The following is a 19,767-nucleotide window of genomic DNA, read 5'->3' as shown; positions in this document are numbered from 1 at the left end:
TTCTCCTATCCTGACTCTGCTCTAGGCTCTTAATATCCTTTCTCTTCATGGAAGAAAATACATCCTTTATGTACATACATTAGGAATGCAGTTAGTAAAAAGTAAGCATGCATGTTGACAAGCATGGGAGAAAATCAGCAGAAATAAGGATAGCAACAGTGTTAAGAGGCACTTCTTTTCTAGGAATACTTTAAGTACTTTAAATTTTTGTTACATAGTGCTTTTTATTAAAATGCTCAAACTTGGCAAACAATTTAAAATGATTTTTGTTTTCTGATGTTAGCTCTCTGGACTCTGAGTTCAGCTGTTAGAAGTATAAAGCGAAACCTTTACTCATCTGGTCAGTCAACAAGTTACTGCCTTTCAGCCCATTATCATGTGAAGGGTTGCTGGGTCCGTGGGGAATGCAAGTGTGTAAGTCTTGGCTGCTGCTTAACAATGGGAGGAGGGAAGAAATGCTCACGAAGAACCCCAGAACAGGGAGTCTGCATAGCCTGGCCTGGAGAATCATACACATGCAGAACAGGTGGCTCAAGGAAGTTAAGGGTGGCTCCACGGGTGATTACAGTGGATTTTCAGAAGGCAAAGAGTGTAGGCCAGGCCTAGAGGATGTGCCTGTTTTACCAGATCCAACAACTCAGAAAGCTATGTTCCACACCCTCTCAGGTGACGACTCACCACTAAAGACCCCCTTGCAAGAGGGTTTGCTAGGGGAGGCAGAGGAGGGGGTGGGTTAGAGAGAGGAAACGAAGGAATTTCTAGGTTATGGCAAGAGGAATCTCATTTTGAATGAATCAAAAGGAAGAACAGTTCAGTAATAGAGAAACACTAAAAATGTTTAAAGTCCCATCTAGTAATTCTGTTTCTGAGAATTAATCCTTAGGAAGCAGTCCTGGTAATCAGCAAGTTTCAGTGCTTAAAGATTTTCCTCAAAACACTAGTTTTAATACAGTCTGTCCAGAATGGGCACTCTGTTCATCTTTTTTCTCCTCTTCCCTTGCTCTATTTTTCTTTATTTTTCATCACTCATTTCATGACACTATTGAATAGAATGCTACAGTACATTTGTTCACCTGTTGACTATTAGCTCAATGGGGTCAAGTACACTAACCTGTCTTGTTCCTCACTATATCCTCAGCCCAGACAAATATTTATGAAAGGAAGGAAGGGCCGGCGCCGCGGCTCACTAGGCTAATCCTCCGCCTTGTGGCGCCGGCACACCAGGTTCTAGTTCCGGTCGGGGCGCTGGATTCTGTCCCAGTTGCCCCTCTTCCAGGCCAGCTCTCTGCTGTGGCCAGGAAGTGCAGTGGAGGATGGCCCAAGTGCTTGGGCCCTGCACCCCATGGGAGACCAGGATAAGTACCTGGCTCCTGCCATCGGATCAACGCGGTGCACCAGCTGCAGCGCGCCGGCCACGGCGGCCATTGGAGGGTGAACCAACGGCAAAAGGAATACCTTTTTCTCTGTCTCTCTCACTGTCCACTCTGCCTGTCAGGAAAAAAAAAAAAAAAAAAAAAAAAAGGAAGGAAGGAAGAAGTTAAAATAGAGATGAATGAGAACAGCACAAAAGTAAGAATACAATGTGTTAATTGTTTATTATATATCCATTTGGTAGCCTCTAACTATTAAAAAGCTATTTAAAATAAAAACATATTTATGAAAAATATTTGTGTACTCATGGAAAATTTTTTAAAAAGCAGACCAAATTATGTATAATAAACCATTACAACATTTTTTTAAAAAGCACCCCAAAGAAACCAAGCAAAAAAATGAGAAGGAAATATATTAAAACATTTATTGTGATTATTTTTTCTTTAGGAAATAAAAACATGGTTGCCTTTTATCCCTCAACCTTCTACGTATTTTCCAAATTTTCTGAAGTGAGGTTGGTGTTTTTTAAATAGAAAAAAATCAAGTAAAATCTTTACAACAGAAATGTAATTCAGAGAGGGACAGGTCAAACAAAGCCTTAAATGCCAAGTTAAGGAGAATGTGTGTGCGTTACCCAGCCCTGACAAGCTACTGTGGATTTTAAGCAAAGCAATGAGGGCATCCTAGTGATGCAGAGAAGCAGAGAAGATGAGTGGAAGGTGGGCGAGAGGGGAGTAAGGCTGGAAGCAGAGGACTGGGGGAACCATGCTAGTCAAGGAACAAAAGGAAAAGCATAAGTAGCACAACAAAAGATGAAAGAAAGGGGCCGACATGAACACATTGCGAATGAAGCACTGGGGGAGTTCTAGTCACTGATTCAGTGTGGGAGGGGAAGGAACCAAAAGCAACACAGAGTTCTGCTTAATTAGAAAAATGGCAGTATAATCAGGTGGCAACATGACAGAGAAGCTCTCCTGTCCAGTGGCTCACTCTCCAAAATTCCCACACACAGATGGAGCCTCATCAGGCTGAAGCCAGGAGCCCAGAATTCAATGTGGGTCTTCCACAGATTGCAGGGACCCGAGTACTTGAACCACTACTGCCTCCAGTGTGTGCATCAGCAGGAAGCTGGAATCGCAAACAAGGCTAGGAGTTGAACCCGGCCACTCTGACGTGGGGAGTGGGCTTCCCAAGTGGCATGGTGATAACTACACCAAAATGTTGCCCCATAAGACATTTTTCTTATTTATATATTTCTTAAGATTTATTCATTTATTTGAAAGGCAGAGATTCAGAGAAAGAAGGAGAGAGAGAGAGAGAGAGACACATATTGCTCATCTGTTGGTTCACATCCCAGATGGCCAAAACAGCTGGAGCCAGGCCAGTCCAAAGGCAGGAGCCAGAAGCTTCTTTCGGGTCTCTCACCATAGGTACAAGGGCCCAAGACCTTGGACCATTCTCCCCTGCTTTCCCACACACATTAGCAGGGAGCTGGATCAGAAGTGGAGCAGCTGGGACTTGAACTGGTGCCCAAATAGGACGCCAGCACTGTAGCCAGAGGCTTAACCTTCTAGCCACAGCACTGGCCCCACCATAAAACATTTTACTTGGCTCTACAGAGGAGCTCTGGAATGAAGACTGTTCGACATACTTTGTTTTCAAAAAAAAAAAAAAAAAAAAAGACCTTATTTTCTTTAATATAGTGAGATGTAGATGATAATTATCACCTCTGTCAAATTCCAAGGGGTAGAAAGAAAAACAAAATAGAAACTCCCTTCTGAAACTGAAGATTGATTATAAGCCTCAACAACATCCAAGAGGCACCCCACGGAGGTAGCATGTATGAGGACCTGGACTATTCTGTCACTCATTAGGTCACCACGTACAATTTACTACTACAGGTAACGTATTACCTAACTGCTGTGAAACTTGGTGAAAGCTTCAAATAAAAGGGAAATTTCATCCTTACAGGAGAAACTGAGAGACTTTCTCACTTGATTAGAAAGATAGTGTCTGGGATTTTATGGTAACTTCTATCAGGTGAAATACCAATTCCTGCTTAGGACTATCAATACCTCTAAGTATTTTCTCATAATATGTACAAGCAACATAACTTTAAGGAATTCTTAGACATACATACCATTGTTAAAACAGAATTATATGCAGAAAATTATCCTTAAAAATCCTGTCTAGCATCAGAATTGAAAGGCTACCTAGCCCGAAAGCAGTAGTGCTCACTCTATCCGTCTCCTGAATCCGAAACTGGCAGCTCACTGCACAGCCACCCCCAGACATCAAGGGACTTCACAGCAGAGTTTTACCTGTCCACTGCAGAGAAGAGCTCTGATAGCCGAATTAAACAAGAACTGATGAGCAACCGGCTGATCTCATAGAAAATTATATAAAAGGAGTGAAGGAGGGGGAAAGGGAGCGGGGTGGAGCCATGCAATAGATTTATTTATGACCTCACATACCTGGCATCAAGGAACCTTGATCTTAAAATCATAACGGCTTCACAAGTGCTTTGTTTGAGCTGCATCTGAATAGAACTAAATTTTCGATGGATGATGCCCACCATTCTTTCAATCTCTTTTGGGGAAATGGGACGTGTTCTACTCTGTTCTCGTAGAAGGTTCATCACATGTGTAGTGAATTCATTACATGCCTGTAATGGGGAAAAAAAAATCATTCCTTAGCAATCTGATATTTTATATCATCACACTCAGACATGAACTCATCTGACTTTCCACTTCATTTACAATCACCAATGGCATTATGCAGGGCAGGGTAAAATGAAAGCTAGGACACTTGTGAAATGGTGGTGAGGTAGGTGGGGCACCAATTCTGAAACTATGAATGGTCAGACATGCAAGGGAGACACAGCATTCAAGTGCCCTTCCTACCACCTTTGTCCCAGTTCCAAAATAAAGTTTTCCCATTAGAGGATGCTCTCTACCAACTCCTATGTCTAAGTAATAATATATGTTAACTATGTACTAAACATCTTCTATTTTCTCTGTGGTTTTACATTTTTCAACAAATGTTTACTTAGGACTAAGTAGTTCAAACTCTTACAAGTGTTGTAAGGGATACAGAGATGAGCAAGGTGTAGACCTGGCCTTTAGTGAGATAAAATACATAAAAAACTAACTCTCACAAAGCAAGCAGTGCAAAGTCTACCAGGAAGTTATTAAGAAGTGCTTTGTAATTTCCAAGGAGAGGGTAGTCTCATATGGAGGCTTCACGGTGAAAGCGGTATCTGGGCTTTGAAGAATGGGTAGGACTTTTAAAAGGGAGACGAAGATGGAAGTCAAAAGAAATTCTAGGCATAAGAAAAACTCTACAAAGAGTATGTGGCAAGATGGGAGAATGGCTAATAGGAAAAGAGCATGTAGAGAACTGGGGACTTGGGTTTGGATTAGCACATAAAGGGCCTTGTACGCACACCACTGGGTAGCTGTGGTATAGGCCCAGACTCACGTCACCCTGTAAACAGCTCAGCTCTTCAGGGGAGGGACTGCAGGAAAACAGGGATCAGATCTGGGTCTCAAATATTCTAGTTAACAATCTCAGATACTGTCCATTTAAGTTCACCTATAGTCTTTCAGTCTACAAAACCACATTAACTGGGCCTCCATTGAAATCCCATACTGCCTTAGGAAATAAAGTATCAGTATATACATCTGAAGAAAAAGAACATTTTCTGGCATTTTCGTTAAAAAGGCAGGATGAAAAAGTCTGTATCCTACTGAACTCATGGCCTGGCAGGGTGAGCAGACAGAACAATCATTGATCAATGCAAGACATATTTTGAAGCTATAATAATGTCCACTCCCATATAGATAACCTGGCATGGTTCACATAAAGCACATTATGGTTTTCCTAACTGCTCATTAGAGAACTAACCACCAAGTATATTGAATGTTTCACATATTCTAAGCTTTTCTATAAATATTTCTAAGGTGAGGTAAAGTTAGTCTTGCTTACTGTTAGTCTTTTAAAGTCTTCAGAAATTCTAAGTCCCTTCTGAGTAATGACCTTATGGTATATACTTCTGGTATTCCTCTGCTTAGGGCATACAATAACCATCTGCAGATTTACACTGTCAGTGCTAGAGTAAGTGTGGTTAATATCCACAGGTCCAGGGATAGGCTTAGACCATCTGCAATCCTTGAAATCCTATGCAAGCTGTGTGCACCTGTATATTTCCTGGAGGAGAATCTGTGGAGTTTTCTTTGCTTTCAGATTCTCAAACAGTTTATAACTAAAAAAATGTTAATAATTATTGTCTTAGGTTATGATACAGTACAATATTAAACAGACTAAAACTAGTTCTTCTGTCTTTAAGAAAACCAAAAATTTTTGAAATAAATTTAAGATCTTCCCCTACTGTATTATCAATTTCAACTGTTTATGCCAAGCTGGAAATAAGTGGTCACTCTGTCAAGAAATACATGTATACATTTTTTATCTTGAATTTCTCTAAGGAGATATTTACAGAATTTCCAAATTATATAACTAGACACACTCTAGTCTTCAGTTTTCTCATCAGTAAAATGAAGAAAATTGATTAATAACTTTTCTCAAACTAGGATTAGCAAATTTTATAGTTCTATAGCTAGATCCATAAAATACACATTTTTGAATTTATTTATTGGGACTGGCACTGTGGTATAGTAGGCTGAATCTCTACCTGTGGTGCCGGCATCCCGAATCGCTGCTGCTTCATGTGCCAGCTGTTCCTCTTCCAATCCAACTCTCTGCTACAGCCTGGGAGAGCAGTAGAAGATGGCCCAAGTTCTTGGGCCCCTGCACCCATGTGGGAGACCTGGAAGAAGCTCCTGGCTCCTGGCTTTAGATTGGTCCAGCTCTGGTTGTTGCAGCCATTTGGAGAGTGAACCAGTAAGACCTTTCTCTCTGTCTCTCCCTCTCTCTCTGTAACTCTACTTCTCAAATAAATAAAAAAATCTCAAAAAAAGAGTTATTTATTATCTATTTGAAAGGCAGACAGAGAGATCTTCTACCCCTGGTTCACTCTCTAAATGGTTACAACAGCCAACTCTGGCCAGGCTGAAGCCAGGGCCCAAGAACTCCATCCTGGTCTCCCAAGTGGGTGCAGGGGCCCAAGCACTTGGGCCATCTTTCACTGCCTCACCAGCACATGAGCATGGAGCTGAATGGAAGCAGAGTCCCGGCCCTGAATTAGCATTCTGATATAGGCTGCTGGCTCTGCAAGAGACAGCTTAACCTGCACCACGGCACTGGCCCCTGGATCCACAGAATATTAACAGATGTTCCAAAAATACAGCATGGGGCCAGTGCTATGGTGTAACAGGTTCAGCTGCCGCCTGTAGTGCTGGCATCCAGTTCGAGTACTGGCTGTTCTACTTCCAATGCAGCTACCTGCTAATGTGCCTGAGAAAGCAGCACAAGATGGCCCAAGTCCTTGGACCCTGCCACACACATGGGAGACCTGGATGAAGATCCTGGGCCCTGGCTTTGGTCATTTGGGGAGTGAAGCAGTGGAGGGAAGATCTCTCTATCTCTCCCTGTTTCTAACTCTGCTTTTCAAATAAATAAAATAAATCTTTTTAAAAAAAATACAGTATGTTTGGGGACTTGCTAGGTTAACCTAAATTCTAAATGAATTTTTTGCAGCATTCCTTTATATTTCTATGTAAAAGTACATCATAAATTTTCAAGGAGAAGTAGTATATCCAACTTCCCCCAAAAAAATTTGGTCATAAAACTTCATATCTTTAGATCAGTGCTATATAGCAGAAATTTATCGAGAGCCACTTAGGAAATTTTTAAAAATAATAAGAATCTAAAGAATCTGGTGAAATAAATTTTTTAACAATGTATTTTATTTAATCAGTGTTGAAAAATATTAACTTTTAAAATATGTAATTAATTTTTTAAAAATCTTTAATTTGGTATTTTACATTCTGTTATGTTTTACTCCTTGAACTCCAGTATGCATTTTACATTAATAGCCCAGCTCTGAGTACTTACAGCCAGACCTTAAGTGCTCACTAGCTATACACGGCTGGTAGCTATCCCGCTGGACAGCACAGCTGAAGGCATCTTGTGGAGCAATGTGCTAAGAGAAACTCTTTGGGGAAAAACCACAGCAGACGAGTTTTCCTTTTTCAGCCCTTCACCACTATGCGTTCACACAAGCATGCACCAAGGCCAGCAGTGTCCTTAACGGAGCAGCGCGTTATTTATCTTACTACATTTCAGCACTTGGGTAGCTCTACTGTTCCGTGTGGACAAAGTGGGAAGCCGCAGAAAGCACTTCTGTCACACCGAAGGATGCCTGCCTTGAGGAAAAGCACTGGAACGGGTGTTCAAGTTGTGAGCTAAGCCACTCTTTCCAAGGAACACCATTTTTACTTCAAACAAAATTGATAAATTATGATTATTTGAAGTTGGATATTTGGCAGGCATTTTCTCAAAAATGAACCAGTGAGCTTGTCACATCAAAAGAAAGTGACAGAATTTATGCCAATGTTAAAATATGAGTTTTCAAGTGAAAAAAAATCAGAATTTCAGAAAACTTGCATCTACCACTGTGAGTCTGACAGTCTCCCTATAGACTTTCTGATTGACAGTGGTGATATTAATAAATTATATTTTGATATTGTGTAATGAAACGTGTCAACATTGGGAAGATATGCATAATTCAGTGAACCAATACTTCTGAAGTCATCAATTCATGCTACAAAAAACTGCATAGGTAGAAGATCTACTCAAAGTACAAACTAGACCAATGGATTTTAAAGGAACAGATTACCAAAAGTTAATTTATATGGTTTCAAATTTCATAGTGCAACCAACCTTTACACAACTACAAATTGTCAAGTTTTGGTGTGGCATCAAAAAGAATATCCACAATTATCTGAAAAGGTCATGCATACACCTCTCTTTGTCAATGAGGTATCAGCAGAAGGGCAGATGTTCTTCCTGTCCCTCAACCACATGGTAACAGATTGACTGCAGAAGCAGATATGACAATCAAACCGATTTCTATTAAGCTGAACATTAAAGACTTTTGTGAAAATGCAAAAACAATTCTCACTAAATTTTGAGGGTGTTTAAATAGAAAATACAGAGTTTTAAAGTTATTTGGATTAACATAACAGCCTACAGTTATTCTTAAATTAATACTTACAATTTCCTAGTTTTAAATTCTATTATAATAAAAATTGACTGATATAACTCCTCCCACAAAAAAAAAAAAAAACCCTCATAGAGGGGTCTCTAATAATTTTTAAGAGTTTGAGAACTGCTGTACTGGAGTATAGAAGCATTTCCAATTTACTCATACAACTTTGCTAATTCCTCCAAACTATCACACGCATTAGAGTAACATACCTATGACAGGGGCATATGTCTTAGTGAATAATTAAACACTCCTATGTGAATGATACCAGAGATGCCAGTTCTATTAGTTTTTTCTGGCTGGACTTTAATTTCTCTCTTTTTTTTAATTTTTTTTTTTTTTTTTTGACAGGCAGAGTGGACAGTGAGAGAGAGAGAGACAGAGAGAAAGGTCTTCCTTTGCCGTTGGTTCACCCTCCAATGGCCGCCGCGGCCAGGCCAGTGCACTGCGGCCGGCGCACCGCGCTGATCCGATGGCAGGAGCCAGGAGCCAGGTGCTTCTCCTGGTCTCCCATGCGGGTGCAGGGCCCAAGCACTTGGGCCATCCTCCACTGCACTCCTGGGCCACAGCAGAGAGCTGGCCTGGAAGAGGGGCAACCGGGATAGAATCCAGCGCCCTGACCGGGACTAGAACCTGTTGTGCCGGCGCTGCAAGGCAGAGGATTAGCATAGTGAGCCACAGCGCCGGCCTTAATTTCTCTTGAATGAGTATTTGTCTATGATTTCTGAGAAGCAGCCAAAGGCTCAAATGAAGAAAAAAAAATTAAAGCAAGAAAGTTTCTGCGTCTAAAAACTCATAATTTCCTAAAACATTTGCTGAATGCCTCACGACTTATTAAGTGAAACCATCTATGAATGCAAAGGCTGATTAGCAATTTGGCAATAGCCCAACATTCACAGAATTCACATAGCTTTTCTTTAAACCAGTAGTTCATACATGATTAATTAGAACATCTCATTTATGTAGTGTGCACTTTAGCTCATTACTCTAAGTAAAATTCGTTAAGTATTTACATTTAGATAATTAAAATCTGGGTACACCCTTAAGAAAGATGCATACACTTTAGGCAAAGTGATTTTTTTCCTCCACACCCGTGAAAGTAAATTACAGCCTCATTCACAGCATCGCCTGCACCAGCTTCAGAGCAGAGCACAAGACTGCTTCATCTCCGACCCTTTAAAGGCACACTTTTTTTTTTTTTTTAAACCAAAAAATGCCTTAAGAATGATCAAATGATTCGAGTTGTTTGGAAGAGCCACCTGAACAGACCCAAGGATCAGTGCTGCTCATGATACTGAAAGCTCACTTCAAACAGCTACCACACCCTCCATCATTCCTGTAAGGCTCCATTATCATAATAGATATTTGGAGAAACTTCACTGTCCTACTGCTTTGCCAGGTAAAACTGTCAGTTAAGAACTTTCTAATCAGTGTTTATAACAGAAACGCAGATGTACTTGTTGAGCAACTAGAATATTTACCAAATGAGATTTGATTTCTTAAATTTTATGATTGGAGTAATTTTTTTTTTGACAGGCAGAGTGGATAGTGAGAGAGAGAGAGAGAGAGAGAGAGAGAAAGGTCTTCCTTTGCCATTGGTTCACCCTCCAATGGCCGCCACGGCTGGCGCACTGCGGCCGGCTTATCACGCTGATCCGAAGGCAGGAGCCAGGTGCTTCTCCTGGTCTCCCATGGGGTGCAGGGCCCAAGCACTTTGCACTCCCGGGCCACAGCAGAGAGCTGGCCTGGAAGAGGGGCAACCGGGACAGAATCTGGCACCCCAACCGGGACTAGAACCCAGTGTGCCAGCGCCACTAGGTGGAGGATTAGCCTATTGAGCCGCGGTGCCAGCCAGTACTTTTTCTTTTAATCCAGCTTTGAAAACTAACTAGATGCCGTTTTGTTTGTGTGTTCTAAAACACACACTGCAATGCCATGATGAACATTAAGCCTGGAAGGCTTTATCTGATAAAAATATTTTCAATCAGTGCTTATTACAAGCCTTTCTCCTTGACATTTGTCCCTTTCTTCTCAAAACTCAAAACCAAGTAATTGAGCATTTCAAATTTCTGGATTTTAGATAAATGTTTTAGTGATATTTTTAGGCTAATAAAACTTCCTCCCTGAGATCCACACATATTTGGTTTTCAGCATTTTCTTTAGTTTGTGATGGTGCTTTTTTCAGTAGTGGAGACAAGATTCAACCCTTCTCTTGTCTGTAAGTTCACACCATAAAATGTAAAACTGTAAAAGCAGACAGTGTGCAAGCACTGATTTTAGAGGATGCTGTCAAGTTGATTGTGGACAACAGATCGTAACACCTCCTATTCGAAAATCTACTTTCAACATAAAGAATAAATCTCTATTAAAAGTAGACAGCCCTCAGATTCTCACTACAACCATTTTCTAGATGTCCTTAACACCTTGCAAGTAACTCCAGTCTAATGCTATGGATTTTGTATTTATTGAATGCAATTATTAAACCTACAAATTCTTCTCAGTTTGGGATAAAAGTCAACATTTAAAGATTCATTCCAAGCCAACTAGAATGAGACCAATATGCTATGGAAGATGAAAAATTTGTTGTGCCTCAACATTTCTTACCTAATTACATGGTTCAGGACCCATCCCATGAGGTTTTTGTAGGGTTTATATTATACAATATATATTAAGTTCTTTGCACAGAGTCTGGAATATGATTAATACTCAATAAATGCCAGTTATTTTGATAATAAAAATAGCAATTTTATGAAACTCCTATTTTTGTGCATGTCACTCTGCCCCAAGCAAGCCCCTATAGACTACCTAATATAGTTCTCTGCCTTCTTGCTGCCTGAGTAAACATAAACATAGCTCCCAAAGAAGTTGAGGGGGAAAAGACTATTCAAATACAGAACAATTCATTTTATGAATTAACTGTGTGATCACAGATACAGCTAATACAAAGAGCCAATAAGCTAGAACTTGGAGGGCAGAAAGAGGTTCCATTCACCTCCTTTCAGCTGAGGAAAAGCCTCAGCATGAAAGAAGCAAAACTCTTCCCTTGGAGCAATGAAAGACAAGGCCTTGCTTGGGAACGGAACATAAAAATTGCACATAAGGTGGTGTCTTTGCCTACCCTGCTTAATTCTCAAGAAACAGCAAAGCAGGGCAGGCGCCGCGGCTCACTAGGCTAATCCTCCACCTAGCGGCGCCGGCACACCGGGTTCTGGTCCCGGTCGGGGCGCCGGATTCTGTCCCGGTTGCCCCTCTTCCAGGCCAGCTCTCTGCTGTGGCCCGGGAGTGCAGTGGAGGATGGCCCAAGTACTTGGGCTCTGCACCCCATGGGACACCAGGATAAGTACCTGGCTCCTGCCATCGGATCAGCGCGGTGCGCTGGCTGCAGCGCGCCGGCTGTGGCGGCCGTTGGAGGGTGAACCAACGGCAAAGGAAGACCTTTCTTTCTGTCTCTCTCTCTCACTGTCCACTCTGCTTGTCAAGAAAATAAAAAAATTAAAAAAAAAAAAGAAACAGCAAAGTAGAATTAGGAGTTTATGGGCTGCACAATATGATAATATCCATATGTTTTCATCTAAAAAAATAAAATTATTTTCTAAGAAGGACAATTTTGCCTGCAAATGAAAATAAATTCTGTAGCTATGCTAAAGGCACAAGGATGCACCTTTACAATGGCTTAGGTTCTGTACTCATTCTCCATTTCCCAAACAATCTCCTACAATCTGAAGTCCTCTACAGCCAGATGGTACCTGACTAATCTTGAGCATGTTCATTACACACACTTGGTTCTAGTGCTTTGCCTGATTTGGAGTGGATTTGAAAGACATCCATGAACTCAGAAACCATGTTCCCAGATGCTTGGGAAGGGTTGGGACCCTTACAACACTTTTGCCTTCAGTAAAAATGTATTTCAATATAATTATAGTAGATAGCTTTCAATATGTCACCTCTATTATAGCAGCTGTAAATTATAAAGTGAATTGCCTGTGTACAGCACTTCTTCTGGCACAAGCAAGTGGGAGAGCTGCACAGAACATGAAATATCTTCTCTTTTTTAACTGAGAACAAATGTTGAAGTCAAATCTCATTTGCAAAAACCAATGTGTCCATTTCCTTCTGGTAGGGAGGTGGTGGAACCAAGAAAAATCATCCTGATTAAAGGCCTTCGATTCTTAAAGTCAAGACTTCCTAGGACCCTTGGCAGAGGTTCATCAGGAATTCACCTATTCTAGTAGTTGGGCCATTAATCATAAGAACAAATTTGAAAGGTACTGTAAAGGCATTTTTCAAAACTTGTAGATAATCAGCAAGAGGATAGAAAAGCAACCATGTTTGCCGCTCAGATAAAGAAGGCATCAGGGTGCCCAAGATAGAGTATTATAAGACAGTTTGCTACAAGCTTTGGGGATTACTATATTCCTGCTGGGTGACAGAATCAACAAGACAAAAGTAAAATAGTTTTGTTTCCTTTGGGATGATAGTAATATTCAAGAATCTTTCTCTAATGTACTCAAATATCCCACGTCTAATAGTTCAAAAAGCATTTACAAGGGGATGTAAATGGTTATCATCAGGAACATTAATTATGAGCCTATGTAAGAAAGACATTGATGCAAGACATTTTCGGGGTGGGGAGGGATATGACTTTAGAAACGATAGCATCCTCAAAACACACGGAGCCTTGCAGCTTGGATTTAATTTTACTCAAACTATAGCTCTAGTCTGCTTAGCTTTGTAAATGTGGCTGTGCTTATAAGGTACTTTAATTTACTGCAGTGGTGGTGTTTGTTAATTTTATGGCAATCTAAATCTAAACAGGCTTCAGATACATTTTCATTACAGCTTCATTGCAAAGCACAGTAGAGCGAATAACTCTTTGATTCCAATGTAGTTTATTTCTTTTAGTAAAAGACTCAACACAATTTTCTGATGAAGCCTCTGCCTTAACATATATGCTCTTCCTGTTTACCATTAAGCTCTGTCATTCAGCCTTTCCACATTCACTTTTAGGAGAAAAAAACAATTTTTGAAAAAAAAAAAAAAGAAGATGTTTTTCCATCTGCTTTGTTTCCATTTTAAATGCATTACAACGTGGAATAATCAGAGAAAATCAGAATGTACCCAAATTATGTACCAATTCTACATGGGTACTAGCATAATTCAGTGAAAAACAAAGGCATATTATCATAAACTGATTTCAAAGCCTTATTCTAACACTAACTAGATGTGTGACTTGGGCAAATCACTTGACCTGAGTTTCATTTTCTCATCTATAACAATACCATTTAGTTTAGAAATGCCAGTCTTTCCCTTCACTTAGCTCTGTTTAGCCCTCCTTATAACACCAAAGCTTATCCTAGAGAAGTCCATCCCAGTTAAAGCCCTCGTATCCTAAAGAATTGAAAAGAAACAGTGACTGTTTTATGTCAAAACGACTGATTCTAATAACTTGAGAACTTACATGCAAGGGCCATAAAAGCCCATCCCAAAGACAAGAAAATTATGTGCTGCAATATCATTTCAAAAATAATTTTGAACCAAGTTTATAAATTAGAAGTCTACTGAATATGCCAACTAATCATCATACTTCATGTATTTCTTTGTCTAAAATATTGGATGCACTTCATATGTCTATATTTTTCCTTTTGAAAGTATAAAAATGAGAAAGGAAATACACACTTAAATGGTGATCAGGCTACTGACTACACCTAAAAATAAGATTCATTTTTTTAAATTATTTATTTATTTATTTTAGAGATATAGCAAGCTCTCGTGTGCTAGTTCACTCTCCAAATGTTCACAACTTCTGGGAGTTGGCTGGCTAAAGCCAGGAGCCAGGAACTCAATACAGGTGTCCCATGGCAGTGACAGTGACTCAGTTACTTGAGTCATTATCACTGTCTCCCAGGATCTGCATTAACAGGAAACTGGAATTAGGAGCCAGAACCCAGAATTGAACCCTGGCACTCTGCTACAGGATGTAGGCATCCTAACCAGCAGCTTCTCTGCTAGGCCAAATGCCCATACCAATGATTACATTTTAAAATTTGCTTCTCAATCTAAAAATACCTCCCAAAAGAGATTAATTCCTGAAGAAATTACATGTAACAAAACAAAACAAAAACCTACACCTAGTGATTTGATTCTATTATCAACTAGGAATAAGGTTACTAAAAACCTCATGGGGATTTTGTTATGGCATTTCTAAAACAATGAGGCTCAAGGTTGTCATTGACAGATGCCAGCTTCACCCAACTTCCAACAAGGCTACTTAGAGAAACTAAGGTGACAAGAGTGAAAAAGCATGGCAGAAGACAGTAAGGAAACAACTTAATTCCTTGGCCAAAAAGGAAACATTTTCATGCAAGGAGACTGGTGGCATTTACTTGGTAAGTACATGTAGATATATTTAGCATGATGTTACGTAATTAGGACTATACTACAAGTTAGAATCATTTTCTAATACTTATGCTCAGAGCAACCTCTCCAACCATGACTTATTTAGTTTCTCAATTATTCATATGTCAAATCAGAAAGCTAGTATATATTATGTACATATACAAAATAACTTCTTTAAAATTCTTATTTGCACATTTTCCACAAAAAGTTAAAAATTATTCCTAAAATGAGACTAGAGATAGTTTTAGATCCCAGAAAGTCTTACTGAAAAAACAGAATATGTATTGTCAATGTATTTTAAGATAACACTAAGTTTTTCTACCCTCTCTTAAAACACACTCACCTCTAGGACACAATTCAGCATTTGCTTATACCATCATAGCCACAATATCAGAATAAGCAACGGAAAAAGAAAACAACATATACAATGGAAACTATACAGGGAGCTTACAAGACAATCAGCATTAACACAGACAAGGTTGTCAGGGATTAGTGAGGAGGAGGGATGGCAGGAGAGAGGGATGGATAGCACAGTAGATCTTGAGGGCAGTGGAAATACTCTGTATGATGCTACAGAGGTGGACACACATCATTACACATTGTTCAAACCCATCCAGTGCACATCACCACAAGTGAACCCTCATGTAAACTATGGACTTTGGGTGGTAATGATGTGTCAGTGTAGTTTTACCAAGTGTAACAACTGTACCCCTCTGGTGGGGAACGTCAGCGATAGCAGAGGCTGTGCCAGAGGGGGAGCAGGGGTGTATGAGGTTTCTCTGTACATGCCTGGCAAATTTGCTGTGAACCTAAAACTGCTCTAAACCAATAAGTAAAGGCTTTAAAAAAAAAAAAAAAGATGCAAAGTCTAAGACTTGTTTTAAAAATAACTTCTCCCCATCCCTCCAATAAAAAAGCAGGCGGAGAGCCAGACAAAATAAGACTGGTAAAATGTTGATGATTGTTTATATAGGAGATAGATACACTGGGGGCTCTCTATTTTATGTTGAATCCCACAGAATTACCAATACACAACTATTTTTTACCTCAAAACTTGGTTATTGCATAGGATTCAACCTAGTACTATTCTCTTTATTTATGCGTATGTTTAAAAGTTTCCAAAATTAATGGGTTTCTAAAAATTACCTGCCAAGTGAGAATTCTTACTGAATAAGAATTCTTTTTAGCCCCAAACAACTAAAATACATTTAAATCAACATTGTATGCAGTTAGAATTCATACATTTTCCTCACATTTTAATATAACTTAAGTTTGGAAGCATTTTACAATCAATGCATGTTAAAGTTAAATTAGCAATGTGACTTTTTCCTTGCTGGCACATAAAATAATGACACACTTAAAATCAAAGATATCTTAGAATCAATGAAGTACAGTTAATGCAATTTCCAAGAACAGGATTTCTAATCCATACTCTCTTCCTAATCAGGAATTTAGCACATGGTGCCTAGTACTCCCTTTCCCTGGATACCCATAATTATCCCATAATTATCCTGGGATGTCTCAGAGAAGCAGGTCAGAACCTGCTTACTTTGTGTAGTTCCCTCACCTACAATATGGCACAATCCATAAGAATGAATTCCTAGGAACATTCTGGAGCTCACACGTAGGAGGTAAGGGTTACTCTGCAATGCTTCCCTTTACAAGGTGTTAAAGCTTTGAACAAGGCCAATGCATAAACGTGAGCTGCACAGAGCTTGGAGGAGCACTGCGTGGTGAGGCGACGGCTGCAGGTGTCGCAGTGAGGGCACGTGAATGTGAGAATGAGAAAACTTAAATAAGTAGATGGGATAAAACAGTTTTAGCTTCACCTCCAAAATCTCAAAGGGTCTTCAGGAATCCAACAAGTCACTTGGGTTTTTGCACTGACCTTATTTATTTTGCTCTTTGTGTTAACACCTACCCCTCACAGCCCTCGGAACTGGTTAGCACGATCTAATAGAAGAGCAATAGAGGGTTTGTGCAGGACTATGAGAGTGGCGGCTGCTGACCTGTTCATATTTCTCCAGTTCTGTGTGATAGATTTGTCTGATCTGGGTCAATTTGGCTCTGTAATCTGAGTGTTCAATAGAGTTATCTGAAGAACCTCCAGAGGCTGCCGCGGCTGCAGCTGCTGCCGCCGATCCCCCACCTTTCTCAGGACCTGAAACCCCTTCTGCCAAAAGCATATTGTCCAGTCTCATTAGCTGGGGATCGGGAGGGTCCTCCTCCTGGGCTCCTCTGATGCTGAGACCTTCAAGGAAAGAGAGAGACAGAGAGAAGAAGCGAGAAACAGAGGACAAACAGTGTGAGTATTTTGTTTATTTGAGAAAATGATCAAACAATATCAGCGAACTACAATTCATGCGGAGAACTTCATTATTCACATTTGATCAATAAGTTTGAGTAAGTACCAGAATTATTTTCAAAATATTTACACACATCCTAGAATTTCTCATTTCTTTCCCCCTGCCCCAGTTTATCATAGATTAGATCCTTAGACAAAGATTAACCTGGCTTCTTAGAATATTCTAATCATCCAAGCTTCTCATATTAAGATGATTTAAGCATAAAATGGGAAGGGGGTAAGAAATTGAGGGTTTTAATAAGGGAAGAAAATAATTCCAGGTATATAAAACAAACTCATCAAAGGATAGTTATTCTCTCTCTGTACAGTTGGAAAAATAAAATTAGAATTCCCATAAAATAATTCATTCCTCAGCTATATCCAAAAAATTGGAAAATAAACAGGATTCGATGGGCCTTTCCATCATGTAATTTCGAAGGAGAAATACATACATTATGAGGTAATTCACTTTACTTAAATATATATTATTAAATGAATTGCTGTTAAGCAATCGCCAGCAGACTATAAAATCAGAACACCAAATCCAGTATTTAGAGTGTGCCACTGACATGGCAATGCAGGGCTGGGCACAGTAGTCTCGATCTAATTTTGCTTTTAAATCAAGAACTTCCTAAGTGATGCCCACTCAGCAACCTCTTCTGAGTACTATAGATCACAGCTGACAAGTCATAGGTTTAATCAGGTCGCACAGGCTTTCTGCCAAGATGTTTTCAACAACACGGAAGACAAAGTTTTAAAATAATTATCATGGTATAAAAAGCACTGGAGTCACAACAGCTCAAAATCAGCATTTTCATTAATGTGTAACACAATCTAAAATATCCCAGCCCAATTAACCTCTGTAAATCTGTTTAAAAGCAGGTTCCCACACTAGTTACAGGCTTCTCGGGGAGGGACGGAGGGAGGAAGTTGGCATGTTCGCATTTGGGTCCTGCCTTTCGCATCTGTACCTGTTGTTTATCCACAGTGGTGCACACACGTCTGGTGGAACTTACATGACAGTAACATCTATAAGCTGCCAAGTACTCAGCTGATCACCAGCTCTGTGATTTTTTTTATATGCTTCCTAAAACTACCATCAATTCTTTTAAGGAGAGATTTCATTCCTAGATGCCCCACAGCATGATGGAACTCTTGATTGTCTTAACTCAAATGCATAGCTTTAGTGTCCTCCCCAAAACACTTTAAAGCTGTCACTTACATTTAAAAATAGACTTCAGAATAATTTCAACTGAGCAATAAAACTAACTCACCATAATTTTAAAATATATCTGTTGCCTGTTCAGAGGCAAATAAATAAGGCTTGAAAACTATAATACACTAAGACAATAAATTCATTTAGGGAAACAAAAAGATGACTCTCTTAAGAGATAAAATCTTTATCAACACACCACTGATAACTAAAGATAAACAGGGCTTTGCTATTTTTCCTAAAATTGTTCCAGAACTGCCACATGTTAAGTAAGTTGGTATTTTAAATTTAACATTTTTGGTTTCTTCCCTTCTAAATCACCTTGTTAAATGTTAAAATCTAATCATACTCATCATTCACATACCAACTTTTTTTTGCATATGGAAGTCAGTGAGGGCTTCAGTAATCTCTGATCTTGCACTTTGGGATCTGTTTTTGTTTTATACAAATTGAGAGCTTCTTAAATGTCTCCCTTTTATATTCAATTTTTGCTCACAATTCTGTGTATTGTTACTTTTTTGTATTTTCGTACATCGGCGCTTCTGGAAATGTGGCTTTTTCTACCTCCAAGGTTGCTCCAGGTTTCTAGTTTTTCCCCTTGTACTTACACACATTGGTCTTTTCCCTGTGGACATGAGGTTGAGGTTCTTTAATAGCAGATCAACATTCCATAGTCAAAATTATTACACTTCCCTGAACAACTATGGCAAACAAGAGAAGATGCACAGTGACTAACACACAAGGAAGCAGATCACACAGGAGACAGAAGGACATTCATCAGAAAGAAATGCAAGAGGCATAAAGTGATTAGCCGACTCTAACATTTCTATACGTACCTAAAATGCACGTAAACTACCACCACCTTGCCAACAGAAACAACCCTTAAGCTCAATAGCAGTAACAAGTGTAAGTAGGTATTTTCAGCTACCATTATATTTTCCTTTTGTGATGAATAATATCTTATTTTTTAAAATCCTAAGCAAATGAATACTTAAGTATTTGCCTTGTGAACAGGGGAAAATGTTTTAATGTGATCTTTCTGTATTTATTATATAAATTACATGCATCAAATCTCATCAGAAAAATCATTTTATGAGAAAAAGTTCATACTCTTGGGTGGAAACTACTAGAGCACTTTGCAACTAGACAGCATGGAAAAGGCTGTTTATCAATAATGAAGGCATCTTTAAACTCCAGTTGGAACAGTGAATCTGCTTCCTTTCTCTATTGAGCAAAGTAATGACTATGGGATCGCTAAACAGCAATACTTGGTTT

At 39.4% G+C, this 19,767-nt stretch overlaps 1 protein-coding gene across 2 annotated transcripts in view; it reads right to left on the bottom strand.

Annotated features, from left to right (window-relative positions):
- Positions 1–19,767, bottom strand: part of PBX3 (PBX homeobox 3) — a 227,781-nt gene that overhangs the window by 42,978 nt on the left and 165,036 nt on the right. For both annotated transcript variants that reach the window (XM_051855254.2, XM_051855265.2), the window contains exons 3-4: positions 16,945–17,186; positions 3,846–4,036 (exon numbers count right to left, since the gene is read on the bottom strand). In XM_051855254.2, the coding sequence (XP_051711214.1) occupies positions 3,846–4,036; positions 16,945–17,186 (433 nt within the window). The remainder of the gene's footprint in view (positions 1–3,845; positions 4,037–16,944; positions 17,187–19,767) is intronic.

Source organism: Oryctolagus cuniculus, chromosome 1, assembly GCF_964237555.1.
Source record: "Oryctolagus cuniculus chromosome 1, mOryCun1.1, whole genome shotgun sequence".
Taxonomy (NCBI): Eukaryota; Metazoa; Chordata; class Mammalia; order Lagomorpha; family Leporidae; genus Oryctolagus; species Oryctolagus cuniculus.
The sequence above is the reverse complement of the archived record's forward strand: the minus strand, read 5'-3'. Positions and strand labels throughout refer to the sequence as shown.